Here is a 19898-nt window from a genome sequence, read left to right as displayed (position 1 = left end):
CAGAACCGGGGTGCAGAACCGGGGTGCACTGTCCCAGAACCGGGGTGCACTGTCCCAGAACCGGGGTGCAGAACCGGGGTGCACTGTCCCAGAGATGGGGATGCACTGTCCCAGAACCGGGGTGCACTGTCCCAGAACCGGGGTGCACTGTCCCAGAGATGGGGGTGCACTGTCCCAGGGATGGGGGTGCACTGTCCCAGAACCGGGGTGCAGAACCGGGGTGCACTGTCCCAGAGATGGGGGTGCACTGTCCCAGAACCGGGGTGCACTGTCCCAGAGATGGGGGTGCACTGTCCCAGAACCGGGGTGCAGACCCCAGAACGGGGGTGCACTGTCCCAGAACCGGGGTGCAGACCCCAGAACGGGGGTGCACTGTCCCAGAACCGGGGTGCAGACCCCAGAACCGGGGTGCACTGTCCCAGAACCGGGGTGCAGACCCCAGAACGGGGGTGCACTGCCCCAGAACCGGGGTGCAGATCCCAGAACCGGGGTGCACTGTCCCAGAACCGGGGTGCAGACCCCAGAAGCGGGGTGCACTGTCCCAGAAGCGGGGTGCACTGTCCCAGAAGCGGGGTGCACTGTGCCAGAAGCGGGGTGCAGACCCCAGAACGGGGGTGCACTGCCCCAGAAGCGGGGTGCACTGCCCCAGAACCGGGGTGCAGACCCCAGAAGCGGGGTGCACTGCCCCAGAACCGGGGTGCACTGTGCCAGAAGCGGGGTGCAGACCCCAGAAGCGGGGTGCAGACCCCAGAAGCGGGGTGCCCGGAGCAGGTCCCCCTCCCTGCTGACGGACGGCCCCAGGCGCGCATTCCCCGCGGGGCTGCCCCGGGCTCGGCCCCCGCAGCTGCCGCCCGGCCGGGGCACGGCCGCTCCGCGGGGTCACGGCCCGGCAGCTGCGCGGCCCCGAGCCGGCCCGGGGCTGATTTTATCCCTCGGCAGCTATTCCCGGCTCTGACCCGGGTGAAGGGCGGGCCAGGGGGTGCCCGAGCCGCCTCCCTGCCCTCGGCGTGTCCCTGGAGGTGCCACATGAAGGGACGGTGATGCCACCCTGGGGGTCGCCCACAGCCCTGCTCTGCTGTCCCGTGGGCATTTTGGGGTCCCTGTTTTGGTCCCCACCGTGCACCCCCCTCGACAGCAGCCCCGGCCCTCTGCATCCCCAAGGGCTCGTTTTGGGGAGGGGGAGCAGGGGCTGCCCTCGCCCCTCCCGCTGTATTTTTAGTCCTTTCCTTATAAGGTTCCCACGAATTTTGGGAGCTGAGAGAGGAATGAAGTCATCGCTGAGGTCACCCCGCCTCTCCCCCCCTCCCTCACCCCACAGGGAGCTTTTTGTGCGGCCTCCATTGAAAATCCCCTGCCCGGGCTGGGAGGAAACAAAACCCTTCCCTGGCTGGCGGGGGGCCAGGCTGCGGGGGGCTCCCAAAGCTCCAGCCCAGCAACAATCGGCAGCTGTACCCCCAGGACCCGCCCTGCACACTCCCGTGGTCCCTGGTGTGAGCAGGGTTGGAGTGCAGGGAGCTTGAACTGCTCTTTCCAGCCCCCCCAAAATCAGCGTGGTCCCCAAAATCTGCCTGGGGGTGGCACAGCCCCTGGAACGCCCGGCTTGGCTCTGATGGAGTTTGGGGCTGGGGGAGCTGCAGCCCCAGCCAGGGTGGCCGTGGGGTGACCCAGGCACCTGTGTCCCCCCCAGGGTCATGTTTGGTCCCCCCCAGGTCACGATTTGTCCCCCCAGGGTCACGTTAGGTCCCCCCAGGGTCGTGTTTGGTCCCCCCCAGGTCACAATTTGTCCCCCCAGGGTCATGTTTGGTTCCCCCAGGTCACATTTGGTCCCCCCCAGGTCATGCTTGGTCCCCCCAGAATCACATTTAGTTCCCCCAGGGTCATGTTTGGTCCCCCCAGGGTCACGTTTGGTCCTGCTGTGGTCACACAGTGCTGAGGGACAGCCCAGGTCCCACTGGGAACACTCCTGATCCCACTGAGGACACACTTCATCCCCTGAGGGACATCCTTCATCCCACTGGGAACAGGCTGGGTGACACCAGGGACACACTCTGTCCTGTTGGGGACACACTCAGTCCCTTTGGAGACACACTCTGTCCTGCTGGGGACACACTTTGTCCTGTTGGGGACACACTCAGACCCTTTGGGAACACATTTGACCCCAACAGTGACACCCTTGCTCCTGCTGGGACACATTCAATCCCTTTGGGGACATTCTGTATCCCATCAATGACACCTTTGATCTTGTTGGGACACACTCAATCCCTTTGGGGACACACTCTGTCCTGCTGGGGACACACTCTGTTCTGTTGGGGACACATTTGGTCTCACCAATGACACCCCTGGTCCTGCTGGGACGCACTCAATCCCTTTGGGGACACATTCAGCCCCTTTGGGGCACTCTATCCCATCAGTGACACCTTTCATCTTGTTGGGACGCACTGAGTCCCTTTGGGGACATTCTTGGTCCTGTTGGGGACACCCTCTGTCCTGTTGGGGACACCCTCTGTCCTGTTGGGGACACTCTCAGTCCTTTTGGGGACACTCAGTCCTGTTGGGGACACCCTCTGTCCTGTTGGGGACACTCAATCCTTTTGGGGACAGCCTCTCCTGTTGGGGACACTCAGTCCTGTTGGGGACACTCTCTCCTGTTGGGGACACTCTCAGTCCTGTTGGGGACACTCTCTGTCCTTTTGGGGACACTCTGTCCTGTTGGGGACACTCTCAGTCCTGTTGGGGACACTCAGTCCTGTTGGGGACACTCTCAATCCTGTTGGGGACACTCTCGCTGCTGTTGGGGACACTCAGTCCTGTTGGGGACACTCTCTCCTGTTGGGGACACTCTCTCCTATTGGGGACACCTTCTCTCCTGTTGGGGACAGTCTCAGTCCTGTTGGGGACACTCTCTCCTGTTGGGGACACTCAGTCCTGTTGGGGACACTCGCTGCTGCTCCCACCCCTCACAGCCCCCGGGCCCTCCCCACACCCGCAGTTTCTCCCTCCTCTGCAGCCCCCGCGCATCCCAAAATCCCCGGCGATTTCCCCCATCCCCCTCGGCTGACTCCGAGCTTTGGGCCCTTCCTCCCCTCCTCCTCCTCCTCCTGCTGGCGGAGGAAGGGGCTCCCCCTCCCCCGCCATCTGTCCCCCCCATCGCGCTGTCAGCAGCGGCTGGAATGCGCATTCATTGCGGGAGGAATGTCGCTGTCACCCCCCGCACGGCCCGGCCTGGCCCGAGCCATCTCCTCCTGCTCCTCAGCATCCTCCACCCCCTCCCCGGGACCCCCCCAGCTTTGGGGACCCCTCGGGGGGCTCGGGGGGCTCCGGGCGCTGCTGCCGGGCTGACGCTGCCCAGGCAGCCGAGGTGTGATGGAACGCAGGCTCGGCGCCTGATTAAACCCATCAGAAGGGGATTTTTTATTTATTTTTTTTTTTTTTTTCTTACGGGTGTTTGGATCTGTCGGAGTTTCACCTTAAAAGGAATCTGTCGCCTTCGGGCCGGGGGTTTCGGGAGGAAGGCACCTCAGTGTCGGGCTCTTATCGGTTCTGGCCCGGAGCATCCCCGGGCACGGGAAGCACCGAGCTAAATCTGGCACGGGACGAGCCGGGCGGGCAGCGATGCCGAGCACACCCGTGGGGGCGAGGCTGGCGGGTGCCAGCCGTGCCAGGGCCACCCGAGCCAGCGTGTGCCCTGTCCCGCTGTGCCCAGCCCTTTGCCCGGCATAAAGGAGCCCGTTCTTCGGCTGCGCGCTGATTTATGCGGCTCTCCCCACGCCCGGCTGCACAACGCGGCGATTGAACCCCCCCCAGCCCCCCGGAGCCCACCGCCCTCCGGCTCAGGGGGTCCCCAGGGGGTCCCGGAGGTTCTCAGGGCTGGGATGTGCGGGTTGAACCGCGGGCAGCCTGCCCGCAGCGGGCAGGAGCGGCGGCTGGCACTGGGTGGCACGGGCTGGCATCCTGGCCGCTCCTGCTGGCAAACCGGGAGGGAGCTGGGGGAGATCCTGGGCAGCAGCGAGCCTTGAGGGGCGTCTGTGGAGCCCCGGGGATGGGGGAGCATCGCCTCGGGGGGTGACGGCGGTCTGGGGGTGGGGGAGCATCGCACGGGGATGGGGTGTGTAACCCCCGGGGGCTGCATCGACCTGGGGATGGGGGAGGATCCTCCTGGGGGCATCGCCCTGGGATGGGGGAACATCTCTGAGGGCATTGTCCTGGGGGGCTTCATCACTTTGGGAGGCCGCCACACCACCCTGGGAATGAAGGAACATCTCCTGGGGGCATTGCCCTGGGGGGCTTCATCACCCTGGGAATGGGAAAACATCTCCTTGGGGGCTTCATCATCCTGGGAATGGGAGAACCTCCTCTTTGGGGCATTGCCCTGGGGGCTGCATCAGCCTGGGAATGGGAGAACACCCTCCTGGGGGGCATTGCCCTGGGAATGGGGAAACATCTCCTGGGGGCTTCATCATCCTGGGAATGGGGGAACACCACCCCTAAGGGCATTGCTCTGGGGGCCACGCCACCCTGGGAATGGAGGAACATCTCCTGGGGGCATTGCCCTGGGGGCTGCATCAGCCTCAGGGGTGCATCATCCTGGGAGTGGAGTAACACCCTCCCGGGGGCATCACCCTGGGAATGGAGAAGCATCTCCTGGGGGTTTCATGACCCTGGGAATGGAGTACCCTCCTCCTGGGGGTATTGCCCTGGGGGGCTTCATCACCCTGGGAATGGGGGAACATCTCCTGGGGGCATTGCCCTGGGATGGGGGAACATCTCCTGGGGGCTTCATCATCCTGGGAATGGAGGAGCATCTCCTGGGGGCCACAACACCCTGGGAATGGAGAAGAATCTCCTGGGGGCATCACCCTGGGAATGGGGGAACATCTCCTGGGGGTTTCACGACCCTGGGAATGGAGTAACCTCCTCCTGGGGGCATTGCCCTGGGGGCCACACCACCCTGGGAATGGGGGAGCATCTCCTGGGGGCTGCCTGGCCCTGGGGGCTGTATCACCCCAGGAGTGTGGCAGCCCCACCCCAGGGATTGTGCCCAGGTAGCTGCAGGGCTGTGCACTCAGAGCAGGGGCAGCACCATCCCACCCATCCTGCCCCAGCCCCCGCTGCTGGCTGGCCACGAGGGCACCTTCCACAGCCAAAAGCAGCCTGGAAGTGCAACCCCCCCCCCCCAGCCAGTGCACTCCCCTGCCCCCAGAGTGAGGAGAGGCAGCCTGAGTGGGAGGATGAGGCTTTATTAAATTAATGAGGCAGTGGGTACATCCAGCGTGGCTCAGCCCCCAGTGTCAGCCTGGGGCTGATGTCCCCCAAAATGCTGAGTCCCAGGGTGCACTTTGGGGGGGTCCCTCCCCTCCAGCTGGACGTCCTGGGGCAAAAAACTGGGGGAGTTGGAGGGGGAAGATTGCAGGGAATGGGGAAACACGGAGTTTAAATTAAATACACCCACCCAAGAGGAAGCTCAGAATGGACGGGGGTCCCAGAGCAAGCACGAGAGTTTGGGTGGGCTGTGGGGGTGCAACGGAACTTGGTGGTTCTTCACTCTGAAAAGGGGTGCAAAAAATCCACACAAACATGTTAAAAACCACAGGGAGATGAGGAATCATTAGAGGGGGGTGGGACAAGGGGAGGTACAGGGTTTTGGCAGGAAGGGGCTGCCCCTGGCTGCTGTCACTCGTCCCCTGAGGACCAGGGCTGCTGCTCAGCCCTCAGCCCACACGCTGCTGCCTGCTGGGCTGTGGGGCACAGGACATCCTCCCCCAGAGCAGGGGCCACGGGGCTCAGCTGCTTGCCCCTCAGGGTGCCATCCCCCAGCTTGGTGGCCGTGCCATCTCCAGGGGTTGGCATCACCCCCGAGGGCTCTGTGGGCTCTGTGAGCAGCTCCTGTGCCAGGGCTGTGCTGCTGGTGCCGTTCAGCATCTCCTCGGTGAATTCAGGCAGCTCTTCCAGGCTGGCCTCCCGGTGCAGCCCGTTCTCAGCCCGGAGCACTCCCTCCACCTCCTCCATCTCCATCTCCGGTACCTCCTGCACCGTTGGCTCCTCCTCGCTGGATGAGGTGAGGGAGGAGTCTTCCCCTGCATGCCCGGAGGGCTCAGCCCTGCCAGGACCCTGCCCACCCTCTGCCAGCCTCCCCCCCAGCAGCTCCTGGCTGAACTCCAGGGCCTGCTCAACTATTTCCAAAATCCCCGAGTCCTTCATGACATCCACTGGCACCTGTGCAGGGAGAGCAGCAGCGTCAGGGACGGCTGGAATCACCTCTGGAGAAGCTCCCTGCCCCGGGGCAGAGCCCAGCTGAGGTTCATTCCCGGCTGGAGGAAGGCTCCCACTGCCCAGAGCTTCCTCCTCCTCCTCCTCTGTGGGTGGCTGCTCTTGCAGAGGCTGCTCTGCCTCACCAGGCACTGCCTGGGCCTGGAGCTCTGCTGTGCCCTTGGTTGTGTCATGGAGAGCTGTGCTGGGCTCATCCTCATCTTCCTCTTCCTCCTCCTGCTGCCCTGCCAGCCCCAGCGAGCAGCCTGGGAGGGGTCCTGCTCCACTGGCACCCCTCTGCAGCTCGGTTGTGTTGTGAAGCTCCTCATCTGCCTCAGCAGCCAGACCTTCTGGGTGCTCTGCTCCCTGCCACGCTGCAGCGCCCGTGGCACCCTGGGCTGGCTCTTCAGAACCTCCTGATGATGGTCCCACCACCCTGGGACAGCTGGGATCCTCTGGGCCTTCCTCATCAGAACCTCCTGATGATGGTCCCACCACCCCTGGGCAGCTGGGATCTTCTGGGCCTTCCTCATCAGAACCTCCTGATGATGGTCCCACCACCCTGGGACAGCTGGGATCATCTGGGCCTTCCTCATCAGAACCTCCTGATGATGGTCCCACCACCCCTGGGCAGCTGGGATCTTCTGGGCCTTCCTCATCAGAACCTCCTGATGATGGTCCCATTACTCTGGGACAGCTGGGATCTTCTGGGCCTTCCTCATCAGAACCTCCTGATGATGGTCCTGTCATCCCAAGACAGCTGGGATCTTCTCCTGGCCCTTCCTCCAGCTCAGCCGTGCTCTCCTCATCCTTTGGCACCCCAGGTTCTTCAGTGGGCACCTCCATATCCTCATCTGCTTCTGCAGCAAGCACCTCGAGGTGCTCTTTGCCCTCTGGCACTGGAGACGCTTCTCCAGGAGCCCCCAGATCATCTTGGCTGTCTTCAGTTGCTTCCACTTGAATTTCTTCAAAGTCCTCAGGGATCTCAGCTTCCTCTGAGCTGGACACCTCTTGGCTGGGAGCAGAGACCATGAAATAACCTTCCTCCTCCTCAGCCCCCTCTGCCCCTGCCTCCTCTCCAGGGCTCTCTGGCACGCTGGGGGTTGGTGGCTTGTCCCTCCTTTCACCCTCCTGGGCTGTGTCACACCCAGGGGCTGGCTCCGTGCTCTCCTCGCTCTCTGGAGGGTTTGGGGTCCCTCCTTGGTAGAGGTGCAGGGGTGTGCTGTCAGGCAGTGTGTCCTCCAGCTCCACCCTCCTGCCCGTGCCCACCGTGGGCTCTGCGTCTCTGGGGGTTTCCTCCAGTGCCCACTCGCTGCTGTCATCTGGCACCTGCCCCAGTGCCAGCTCTGAGCTCTCCAGCTCTCCCAGCTCTGGGTTTTTGGGGGTTTCCTCCAGTGCCCACTCGCTGCTGTCACCTGGCTCCTGCCTCAGTGCCACCAGCTCTGAGCTCTCCAGCTCGCCCAGCTCTGGGTTTTTTGGGGTTTCCTCCAGTGCCCACTCATCCCTGTCACCTGGCACCTGCCCCAGTGCCAGCTCTGAGCTCTCCAGCTCTGTGGGCTCTGCATCTCTGGGGGTCTCTTCCAATGTCCACTCGCTGCTGTCACCTGGCTCCTGCTCCAGTGCCAACTCTGAGCTCTCCAGCTCTCCCAACTCTGGGTTTTTCGGGGTTTCCTCCAGTGCCCACTCATCCCTGTCACCTGGCACCTGCCCCAGTGCCAGCTCTGAGCTCTCCAGCTCTGTGGGCTCTGCATCTCTGGGGGTCTCTTCCAATGTCCACTCGCTGCTGTCACCTGGCACCTGCCCCAGTGCCAGCTCTGAGCCCTCCAGCTCCCCCAGCTCTGGGCTGAGCCCCTCAGCAGTGTCCTCATCCTGCCCCTCCCGTGGCTCCTCTGGACCCTGCTCCAGCTCCTGCCCGTCCCCTTGCCCAGGGGCACCTGGAGGGGCTGCCTGAGGCTGTGCCACGCTGCCCAGCTGCTCCTGCCGTGCCCACTCAGCTGCTGGCTCAGCCTCTGGCAGCGCCTGCTGCTGGCTCATCTCCTGGCTCTTGGCATCTTCTTCATCATCTTCCTGGGCCTCCTCCAGCTCTGCTGGCCCTGTGCCACCTCTCTCCTCGCTTTCCAGCCTTGCTGCACTGCTCGGGGTGTCGTCTGCCCAGGCTGCCTCTTCTGGCCCCAACGCTCCCTCAGTGTCCCCTGCTGTCACCTCCCAGTCCTCTGGACAGGGCTCTTGGCCACTGCCACCACCCTCCTGTGCCCAGGGCTCCTCTCCTGGCTGCAGCTCCTCCTGTTCCTCCCCCTGGCTTTCCTGCAGCTCCTCTGGGGTTCTGCTGTCCCCCTGCGGGGTGTCACCCGCCACAGCCTCTCCTGGCCCAGGGACCTCTCCTGCCTGGGAGCCTTCTCCTGTCTCATGATCTTCTCCTTCCTCATGGTCTTCTCCTGCCTCAGAGCCTTCTCCTACCCCATGGTCTTTTTCTACCCCATGGACTTCTCCTGTCCCATGGACTTCTCCTGCCCCGTGGTCTTCTCCTGTCTCATGATCTTCTCCTTCCTCATGATCCTCTCCTGCCTCATGGTCTTCTCCTGCCCCGTGGTCTTCTCCTGCCCCATGATCTTCTCCTGGCCCAGGGTCCTCTCCTGCCCCATGGACTTCTGACTCAGAGCCTTTTCCTACCCCATGGTCTTCTCCTGTCCCATGGTCTTCTCCTGTCCCATGGTCTTCTCCTACCCTGTGATCTTCCCCTGTCTCATGATCTTCTCCTGCCCCATGATGATCTTCTGCCCCATGATCTCCTACACCATGGTCTTCTCCTGTCCCATGGACTTCTCCTGCCCCATGGTCTTCTCCTGCCTCACGGTCTTCTCCTGACTCAGAGTCCTCTCCTGCTGTGAGGTGCTCTCCTGCCATGTTGTCCTCTCCTCCCAGCACCTCCCTGCTGGCCTCTCCCCTTTCTCCCTCAGCACTTTCCCCTCTGCCTGTGTCCTCCTGTCCCACAGCGTCTTCTTCAGCTCCTGTGGAAGCCTGCTCTGCTGGGACGGCCTCATGGGCACTCGAGGGCTCCTGCTCTGGGCACAGCTCCTGCTCCCTTTCCTTCTCTGCAGCCGGATCCATCTCACACACGGGCATTTCCTGCAGCTCAGACCTTCCCTGCTCTGCATCAGCAAAGTCCTCTCCCAGGTGACCTTTTGTGGGCACCACCGGGTGGCTTTCCACAAGGACACCACCAGCAGCTTGCACTTCTCTGTGTGGGCACTCCTCTTGTTGCACACCCGTTCCTTCTTCCTGGAAATCGCCCTTCTCCTCCTCCTCATCCTCCGAGGGGTGCGATGGCTCTGTGCTTGGGCTCTCTGCCCTCTCCTCCTCTGCCTTTTCCCAGCTGCTCTCTGTCTGTCCAGGGAGATCCTTGTCCCCCTCCTGGGCCTGCATTTCTGGATGCCCTGGGCTCAGCACAGCAGGTACCTCCTCCTCTTCCTCCTCCTCCTCCTCCTCCTGCCATGCTCCCAGCTCTTCCCGGCTCCCCGAGGCTCTCAGGGGAGCGGCCGTGCCCTGTGGGGAGGGGGCTGTGCCCTGCAGGACGCTGCTGTCAGCAGCCAGCCCCTGGAGCATCCCCTCCCCAGCCCTCTGCTCCTCCTCGGGGCTCTCCCCATCCTCAGAGCCCTCCGAGGGCTCTGGCTCCTCCCCAGGCCGCTCTCCACAAACCTCGGGGGGGAAAACGGGGCTGGGGGCACGGATATCCCACTCGGAGCTGGCTGTGGGCTCCTCTCCGGGCTGAGCATCGCCTTCCATCGCCTTGAGGGCATCCTCCAGCGCCTCGCTGACCAGCTGGGCCGGGTACTGCAGCCTGTGGGCGGCTCCCAGGGGCTGCAGGCTGGCACTGCCGATGTCCCCCGAGGCTCTGGACAGGGCACACTCCATCTCCGGGCTCATGGCTGCCTCATCTCCTCCCGGCCAGGCGGGGCCGTCTCCCCCAGAGCTCTCCCTCTGCGGCGGGGAGGGGCTGGGGGGCTCCGGGGAGAGCGGAGGGTCGGCTCTGCCAACCTGGGGGGCTCTGGGTGTGGTGGCTCCCAGCCCCCCAGCCCTGCCATGCAGAGCTGAGGCGATTTTCTGGAGCTCCCTGGCGCTTTGGGCTGTCAGGGGGTCTCTCGGGGGTTTTTTTAGCTCTGCCCGGGGCTCTCGGGGCAGCAGCAGCCGCCTGCCCTCGGGGCTCGCTGCCAGCGCTTTGCTGCTGCTCACCTCCAGCTTGACATCTGCAAAGAGCGAGGGGGAGCCGTGAGCAGCCCTCCCCTGCCCCTTCTGCTATTTTTAATCATCTCCTTCTTGGAAAGTGGGGAAATTCCTCCCTCCTGAGCGCAGCGGATGCTGCTGGTCCCGGGGGATCCCGCATCAGGCCGGGACAATGCCGCGCCCAGCTGCAGCCGCAGCCGGCCCCTGCTGCTGGGGAAAGTGGGCAGGTGACAAGCTTTCCTTGGTTTTTTTTTTGTTTTGTTTTGAGGAAAAAGGAAATGCTCAGCTGGTTAGCACAGCCCTCCGTCCGCTCCTGCTCTTGCCATGAAAGGCAGGGAATTAAAAACGAGGCAAAGGAGCAGATAAGGCTCGCGAAGGAGCAGATAAGGCTTATCTGGGCTCTGAGCCCCGTGCCAAGAGCCCCCGGCCGCTGTTCACACCTTCCTATCGCTGCCGGGAAAATGAGGGGAAATGTGTCTAAGTTAACATTTAACCCTCCCCAGGAAAATGCAGGGAAATGTGTCTAAATCCGCATTTAACCCCCGCCAGGAAAATGCAGGGAAATGTGTCTAAATCCACATTTAAACCCATTTAACCCCCGCCAGGAAAATGCAGGGAAATGTGTCTAAATCCGCATTTAAACACACCTAACCCCCCCAGGAAAATGTGTCTAAATCCACTTTTAAACCCCAACAGGAAAATGCACAGAAACGTGTCTAAATCCACATTTAGACAGATTTAAACCCCCCGAGCCCTCCCGGGGTGCTGTTGGGCGTCCCTTACCTCGCACACCATTGGCCAGCCTGAATTCCCCTGCGGGCATCTGCAGGCGGGTGCTCTCTGCTTCCAGCAGCGTCCTGGAGGGAGGAGGAGGAGGAGGAGAGGAGCTCGGTGGGTGCTGCGGGGTGCTGGGTGCTCCCTGTGCACCCTAGGGTGGGTAAACTGAGGCACGGGTGGTTGTGCCGCTCTGGACACGGTGTCAGGGCAGGTAAACTGAGGCAGGGCTGCTCGTGCTGCTCTGGACATGGTCAGGGCAGGTAAACTGAGGCACGGATGGTTGTGCTGCTCTGGACACGGCGTCAGGGCAGGTAAACTGAGGCACGGGTGGTTGTGCCGCTCTGGACACGGCGTCAGGGCAGGTAAACTGAGGCACGGATGGTTGTGCCGCTCTGGACACGGTGTCAGGGCAGGTAAACTGAGGCACGGCCGCCCTGGCACGGCTCGGAGCACACCGAAGGAGCCCCCCTCTCTCCTGCGCCCCCTCCCATCCCCCCGTGGCCGGGATTAGTGTCCCCGCAGGGTGACATCATGCTCTGCCGGGGAGGCCCCTCGCCCGGGCTGGGACAGCCCCATTCTCATGCTAATTGTCCCCCCTGTCCCTTTGTGCGGGGCCGTCTGGAAGGGCCGCGCGAGGGGCACAGGGCTGCCCCTGGAGTGCCAACACCCCCGCGGTGCCAGGCCCGGCTCCGTGCCCGCCCAGAGCTCACCTGTAGGTCGCCACCTCCAGGCTCAGGGACATCTTGAGGTGCATGAGCTGCTGCCTGTCCTCCAGCACCCGGGCGATCTGCACCCGCAGGCTCTGCTGCTCCTGCTCCAGGGCCTCCAGCGCCAGCTGCGGGCACCACGGGGAGGGTCAGGGTCGCCCCCAGCCCCTCCTGAGCCCCCCGGTCCCGGCGGATCCGGGCCGGGCAGGTGGTTCTGCTCATCCCCGCAGGATGCTCAGGAATCTGGGGGCTCATTCTAGCCCGGGGGGCAGAGGATGGGGCAGGGGGAGCAGGGCTGAAAGGGGACGGGAAGAGGGAGGAAAGGCCGGGGTGATTCACAGCCGGCGTGGGAAAGAAACAACTTCCAGGGGAACAGGCGAGGCGGCGGCATCCTCTGCGCCGGGACAGCCAGCGCTGCTCCCCGGAGCTGGAACAAAGGCAGACCCTTCCCCGGGCACAGTCCGCGCCGCTCCCGGTGTTTCCAGCCCGCTCCGCCTCCACCTCGCTCGGCTGAATCGCTTTTGCAGCTGTCGGTGGTCGGTGGGAGTTTGTCCTGCCCGCACCGGGGGCGGCGGCGATCCCGGGATCCCCACCCCGGAGCCCGGCAGGGGCTGGGGGAGCACCCGGGGTCTGCCGCAGTTTGGTGGCCCCGGGTCTCTGTTGTGCCGGGGGCAGAGATGTCCCCAAGCCACTTTGCGCTTCCTCCCGCCCTCCCCAGCTCATCCAGGGCCATCTCCATCCCTTCCCTGGGGTTTGTTCCCCCTGTTTGCCTCCCCCCATCCACCTCCCCTTCGCTCGGGGACGTGCCGCCGAGTATCCCCTGGGTATCCCCCAAGCCACCCTGCTGTCCCCTCCCCGGGGATTTTCACTCGCCTGGAACTTTTCTGCCTCCCCGCGCTGCTCCTGCCACTGCCGGGCCAGGCTCTCCTCCAGCATCTCCTTGCGTGCCTTGAGCCCCGCCAGCTCCTTCTCCAGGTGCTGCAGCTGCAGCTGGCTCTGCTGGTTGTCCTCCACCGCCTTCCACAGGTTCTCCTTGGCCTGGCACAGGGAACCCTCCAGCTGCGCCACCTCTGCCTTGTAGGTCTCCACGGCCCCTTTCCAGATCTCCGAGAGCCTCTTGGAGTAATCCTGCACCTCCACCGGCTGGAAAGCCACCGGGGCGCAGCGGAAACTCTCCAGGCTGTGGGAGAAGCTGGCGATCTCCTGGTCCAGCCCCGCTTTCTCCTCCTCGTGCACCTCCAGCAAGGCTTCCACCTCCTTCTCCAGCTGCACGGCTCTCTCCTTCAGCCAGATCTGCGCTCTCCTCTCCTCCTCCAGCTCCTTCCTGCTCAAGGACAGCTGCTTCTTGGCTTCTTCTCGGGCCGCCTGCTCCTTCTGGCACCTGCTTCTCACCTGCTGGACCTCCTCGTAGAGGTTGTCCCTGGCCAGCTCGGCCGTGCACTTCTCCCTGAAGGCGAGGTCCAGCGCATCCCGCAGGGCTCGCAGCTCCTCCTCGTACTTCGCCCTCCACGAGTCCCCGGCCGGGCTGCTCTTGGTGCTCTGGATTTCGGCTCGCAGCACCTCGTTCTCCTCCTCCAGGAACTTCACGCGGGCCAGGTAGGCCTCCAGGCGCTTGTTGAGGTCCCACATCTGCAGCGATTCCTCTCCCAGGGCTCTCGCCCCCGCGAAACTCTCGGTGCTCAGCATGGGCGCTGCCGGGCCAGGAGGATGCGGGGAGAACGCTGAGACACAGCGGAAGGCGGGGAGGGAAGCGAGTGCCTGGGAGCAGAGGGGAGCGCAGCTATTCATACTCTGAGCCGCCGAGTGGGAGGCCCCCGAGACCCGGGCGAGCAGCCGGATTTAACCCTTGCACAGCCGAGCCGGCTCCAGCCCACGTGGGCTCGACGCTGAGCTCCGATTCCCCAGCCCTGAGGAAGAGCAAGGTGCTCCTTCGCGCTTCGGGAGGGTGACATGAGGGCTTGGATCCTGTCCCGGCGTGGCTCGGCTGGGAATGTCCTCCCTAAAGCCTGAGGGCCATGCCAGGGAGCTGGAGGGCTCGGCGTGGAGCTTGGGACGCGTCCAAGGGCGCTTGGCAGATGCCCATGCTGGCTGCAGCATCCCTCGGCGGTGGCTTGTGAGCCCCGTGCTGCCCCAAAATCTGCGGCAAGGAGCCCCAGAGGAGCCCGCCGGGGGTGGCACAGCCGTGGCGAGGTGATGGCTGCACAGAGGACACCTCTTGGCAGGTCCCTGGATCCATCCATGAGGAAATCCCTCTGCGGAGGGAGAGCAGCTCAGCCCGTGGTCCCCGGGGCGCTGCGTCCAGCTGTGTCCAGCTGTGTCCAGCTGCACTCTTCCCTCTTTCCAGATGTCCCTGGCGGGCTGTGCGGAGCCGGGAGCCCAACGGGAGCAGCTCCTCCGAAACTTGGCAAGCGGCGGCTCCAAGTTTGGTTTCCGTCAGAGCTTTCAAAGCAGTCACGGTCGGATATTTGGGGATTAGGATTTTTGATTTTCCTCGCTTTATTTACCCCGGATGACTTCTCTGGGGGAAGGGCAGCGCGCTGCCGAGGGGCGGAGATTCAAAATTTCAAACTCGGGAGGTTTCTGCGAACAAAAGGAGCAGGAAAACGCCGCTCGGGGAGAGACTTCCAGCGTTTTCTCCCGGGAGACGCTGATTTTTCCCACGGGAGGGTCCCCGCTATGTCCTCACCAGGGCAAGGAGGACAGGAATGTCTCCTCCCGAGCTGTCCCACGGGACAGGCTTCTGGAAAGACAAGCAACAGTCCCCTCTGCTGGCAAAGGCCACCCAGAGCCGAACCCGAGCTCCTTCCAGCCCCTGGGAGGGACGAGGCTTTCCCCTGGTGCCTGAGGGGGGGGTGGCCCGGCTCGGGGGTCCCCAAAGGCATCATCTTTCCGGCTCATCTCCGGCCAGACATCCTGTCTGGCTCCTTGGCCCGGCTCTGCTTTGCCTCTCACGGCCAAGACTGAAATGCCATTAAGGAGCACAGGGAGTGATGAGGTTGAATAATTGATCTGGGGTCTCCGGAGCCACGGGCACTGGGGTGATGCTGCGTGTCTTTATCTTCCTCCTCCTAATTTCCACCGCACAGCTGGCCTTCCTCACTGCCTGGCTGCTCTCATTTTCCTCCTTTCCACCTCCTCTTTCCACCTGGGATGTCCAGGTGGCCCCAAAACTGCTGCAAAAAGACCCCCAGTGCTCATGGCTGCACTGGGAGGTGCCCTGGGAGTGAGCAATTCCTTCCTCCCTGGCCTTGTCCTCCTCTTCCTCCTCCTGCCTTTTGGGGTTCCCCATTGTGCCTGGCCCCTCTCTCTCAGCCAGCAGCAGAGCTCAGCAGGGTGGCCCAAATCCTGCAGCCCAGGGAGGACTCAGGATGCTCCAGGATGGGGATGTCAGTGTCCCTGGGGGATGTTTGAGCTCAGGATGCTGCAGGATGGGGATGTCAGTGTCTCTGGGGGGTGTTTGGGCTCAGGATGCTCCAGGATGGGGATGTCAGTGTCCCTGGGGATGTTTGAGCTCAGGATGCTCCAGGATGGGGATGTCAGTGTCTCTGGGGGGTGTTTGGGCTCAGGATGCTCCAGGATGGGGATGTCAGTGTCCCTGGGGATGTTTGACCTCAGGATGCTCCAGGATGGGGATGTCAGTGTCCCTGGGGATGTTTGACCTCAGGATGCTCCAGGATGGGGATGTCAGTGTCTCTGGGGGATGTTTGAGCTCAGGATGGCCCAGGATGGGGATGTCAGTGTCCCTGGGGATGTTTGGGTGCAGGATGCTCCAGGATGGGGATGTCAGTGTCTCTGGGGGGTGTTTGGGCTCAGGATGCCCCAGGATGGGGATGTCAGTGTCCCTGGGGATGTTTGAGCTCAGGATGCTCCAGGATGGGGATGTCAGTGTTCCTGGGGGATGTTTGAGCTCAGGATCCCTAGGAGAGGAATGTCTGGACCTCTGGGGAATGTCTGGGGTCAGAACCCCTTGGGAATGGCATGTCTGTGCCCCTGGGGAGTTTTTGGGGTCAGAACCCCCTGGGAATGGCATGTCTGTGCCCCTGGGGAGTTTTTGGGGTCAGAACCCCCTGGGAACGGGATGTCTGTGCCCCTGGGGAGTTTTTGGGGTCAGAACCCCCTGGGAATGGCATGTCTGTGCCCCTGGGGAGTTTTTGGGGTCAGGACCCCCTGGGAACGGGATGTCTGTGCCCCTGGGGAGTTTTTGGGGTCAGAACCCCCTGGGAACGGGATGTCTGTGCCCCTGGGGAGTTTTTGGGGTCAGAACCCCCTGGGAAGGGATGTCTGTGCCCCTGGGGAGTTTTTGGGTCAGAACCCCCTGGGAACGGGATGTCTGTGCCCCTGGGGAGTTTTTGGGGTCAGAACCCCCTGGGAAGGGATGTCTGTGCCCCTGGGGAGTTTTTGGGTCAGAACCCCCTGGGAACGGGATGTCTGTGCCCCTGGGGAGTTTTTGGGGTCAGAACCCCCTGGGAAGGGGATGTCTGTGCCCCTGGGGAGTTTTTGGGGTCAGGACCTCCTGGGAACGGGATGTCTGTGCCCCTGAGAGGTTCTTGGGCTCAGGACTCCCTGGCATGGCACCACCGGGGGGTTCTCAGGGTCAGGACTCCCTGGGAACAGGGGGTTTGTCCCCGTGGGGGGCTCAGGCGGCCGTTCAGTGTGACAGACCTTTGTGGGGGTGGCAGTTTGTGGCAGATCTTTGTGGGGGTGACAGTTTGTGGCAGACCTTTGTGGGGGTGGCAGTCTGAGGGTGCCCCGCAGTCCCAGGGTGGGAGCTGGCACGTGCTGGGCACGGGGTGCCTGGCACGGGGCGCGTGGCACGGGCTGGTACGTGACTTTGAGCAGGGCTGGAGGAGGGGGAGGAGGAGGAGGAGGAAGCACAGCTGGGCACTGGGGCCCTTCCAGCCTGAGCACAGCTGGGGCTGGGAGTGGTTGGGGGTCCCTGTGGGGGTCCCCCATGCCCTTGGCTGCTGGGGAGGGCTGAGCCAGAATATTCCAGAGCTGCAGGGAGGGATGGCATCCTCTGGGCACCCCACGGGGGCTGTGCCCTGCTCCCTCCTGCTCCTCTCCTGCCCTTGCAGGAGCTGCATGTCCCAAGGACGGTCACACACCTTTCCCTGAGAAAAGGATGAGGAACAATTCCTGCTTTTTTTGCTGCAGCTGGTGGCGTGAGCACCTGGAATGCGCCAGGGAGATTTGGATGGGGTGGATTTTACCAAAGGCTGCTTTCTTAATTAGCCAGCGGTGATGGGGTTTGGGTTGGAGGGGCAATTAGGTTCACCTGTATTGTAAATATTGTATTGCATTGTAAATAATACACATGTATTGTTTATAAAAGGAATGGGTTTCTTAATAATAATATATAATAAAGAGAAATTATAATATAGAATAAAGATTAATAATAATATATAATAAAGAGTAATTATAATATATAATAATAATATATAATAAAGAGTAATTATAATATAGAATAAAGAGTAATAATAATATTATAGAAAAAATAGTAATAATATACAATAAAGACTAGCAATATAAAATAAAGATTAGTAAGAATATATAATAATTACAATATTATAGAAAAATAATAATATATAATAAATTTAATAATATATGATACTATTATTATTAATAATATAGCCTAAATATTAATATTAATATTAAATATTAATAATATATAGTATATATAGTAAATATATATATTTAGTAAATAATAGATAGTAAAGAGTAATAATAATATAGAAGAAATATTAATAATATATAATAAATACTAACAACATATAATAAAGATTAATAAAATATATAATAATTATAATATCATAGAATAATTTTAATAATATATAATAAATTTATTATTGTATTATAAATATTATTATTAATACTATAGACAAAATATTAATGATAATAATATATAGTAAAGAGTAATAATAATATAGAAGAAATATTAATAATATATAATAAAGACTAACAATACATAATAAAGATTAATAAGAACATATAATAATCACAATATTATAGAATAAATTTAACAATATATAATAAATTTAATAATGTATAATAAATATTATTATTAATACCATGTAATAAATATTAATAACATATAATAAATACAAACAAGATATAATACTAATAGGAATATAGAATAATTATAATGATATAGAATAAATGTAATAATAAATTTATTAATGTATAATAAATATTACTATTAAGATAGACTAAATATTAATCATAATAATACATAGTAAAGAGTAATAATAATATGTAATAAAGATAGAGATTGATCAGCCTTCTGTGAATCATGGAGTCAATGCCCATTATCACCCAGCTGGGGTCCCTTGTGATGACAAAGACTGCACCCCGTGGGTGCCAAGGGCCGGGAGGGAGCAGGAGCTGCCCTGGGAAGGAACTGGCACAGCAGCAGCTCTGGAAATTCCCTCTGAGCCACAAGGAAACCCCAGCGTGGCATTCACGTTCTCTGCAAAAATCCCTTCGCTCAGGATTTCTCTCCTGGGAGGCTGAGCAGCCTCAGAGAAAAGGAAAACAATTCTCATCTCATTTGCTTCTCCTGTGCTGTGCTCATGTGTGGGATGTGTTTGGGGATTGTTTACCCACAGGTGATTGTTCCGTTGGGCTCTGCTGTGAGATGTTTTCACTCTTTGGCCAATTAGAACCAGCCTGTGTCGGGACTCTGGAGAGAGTCACAAATTTCATTATTATCTTTTTAGCATTCGGTAAGTGTCCTTTCTGTATTCTTTAGCATGGTATAGTTTAGTATTCTTTAATATAATATAATAAACCAATAAATCAGCCTTCTGAGAGCATGGAGTCAGATTCATCATTCCTCCCTGCCACGAGGGTCCCTGCACACACCAAACCCCAGGCTCAGGGGACATTGGTTCCCAGCCAGGGTGGGGGAGGCTCCTCAGCCCCAGCCTGTCCGTCAAAGTGCATTTCTGGGGGTGGATTTCCCATTGGGGCAGGATGGGAGCTCATGAGCTGGAATTGAGGAACCCTGTCCCTCAAAGTGCATTTCTGGGGTGGGTTTCCCATTGGGGCAGGATGGGAGCTCACAGGCTGGGACTGGGGATCTCAGCTCCTCAAAGTGCATTTCTGGGGTGGGTTTCCTATCTGGGGGCAGAATGGGACCTCGTGAGCTGGGACTGGGGAGCCCTAAACCACAAAATGCATTTCTGGGGGTGGATTTCCCATCTGGGGCAGCATGGGAGCTCACAGGCTGGAATTGAGGAACCCTGTCCCTCAAAGTGCATTTCTGGGGGTGGGATTCCCATTTGGGGCAGGATGGGAGCTCACAGGCTGGGACTGGGGATCTCTGCTCCTCAAAGTGCATTTCTGGGGTGGGTTTCCCGTTTGGGGCAGGATGGGGGCTCACAAGCTGGGATTGGGGAGCCCTGTCCCACAAAGTGCATTTCTGGGGGTGGGATTCCCATTTGGGGCAGCATGGGAGCTCATGGGCTGGGACTGGGGAGCCCTGTCCCATAAAGTGTATTTCTGGGGGTGTAGTTCCCATCAGGGCAGGATGGGAGCTCACAGGCTGGGATTGGGGAGGGGAGGCTGGGGCAGCTCTGGGGGTTCACCCCTGAACATCCTGGTGCCTGTCCTGGCACGGCAGAGAGCAGTGTGAGTGTGAGTGTCTGAGCACTGTGAGAGTGAGTGTGAGTGTCCAGCACTGTGAGTGTGACAGTGAGTGTGTCTGAGCACTGTGGTGTGAGTGTGAGTGTCCAGCAGTGTGAGAGTGAGTGTCCCTGCCCTCTGGTGTGAGTGTGAGTGTCCAGCCTGTGGTGTGAGTGTCCAGCCCTGGGTGTGAATGTCCAGCCCCACAGAGTGTTCAGCCCCGTGGTGTGAGTGTGAGTGTCCAGCCTGTGGTGTGAGTGTCCAGCCCTGGGTGTGAATGTCCAGCCCCACAGAGTGTTCAGCCCCGTGGTGTGAGTGTGAGTG

At 60.0% G+C, this 19898-nt stretch overlaps 1 protein-coding gene across 2 annotated transcripts; it reads right to left on the bottom strand.

Annotated features, from left to right (window-relative positions):
- Nucleotides 1–5217: 5217 nt before the first annotated feature.
- Nucleotides 5218–13861, bottom strand: NES (nestin). 2 transcript variants are annotated; one of them, XM_064401616.1, is made up of 5 exons: nucleotides 12825–13861; nucleotides 11955–12079; nucleotides 11251–11324; nucleotides 7851–10490; nucleotides 5218–7757 (listed from the first exon to the last, which is right to left on the bottom strand). In XM_064401616.1, exons 1-5 carry the CDS (start codon nucleotides 13737–13739, stop codon nucleotides 5671–5673), a joined length of 5841 nt encoding a protein of 1946 aa, XP_064257686.1. In that variant the 5' UTR covers nucleotides 13740–13861; the 3' UTR covers nucleotides 5218–5670. The 2 variants fall into 2 exon arrangements, with proteins under 2 accessions (XP_064257686.1, XP_064257684.1); XM_064401614.1 differs by having other exon boundaries at nucleotides 5218–10490.
- Between the last annotated feature and the right edge of the window lie 6037 nt (nucleotides 13862–19898).

The sequence above is a fragment of the Passer domesticus genome, chromosome 32, assembly GCF_036417665.1.
Source record: "Passer domesticus isolate bPasDom1 chromosome 32, bPasDom1.hap1, whole genome shotgun sequence".
Taxonomy (NCBI): domain Eukaryota; kingdom Metazoa; phylum Chordata; class Aves; order Passeriformes; family Passeridae; genus Passer; species Passer domesticus.
This window is presented reverse-complemented; position numbering and strand designations above follow the sequence as displayed.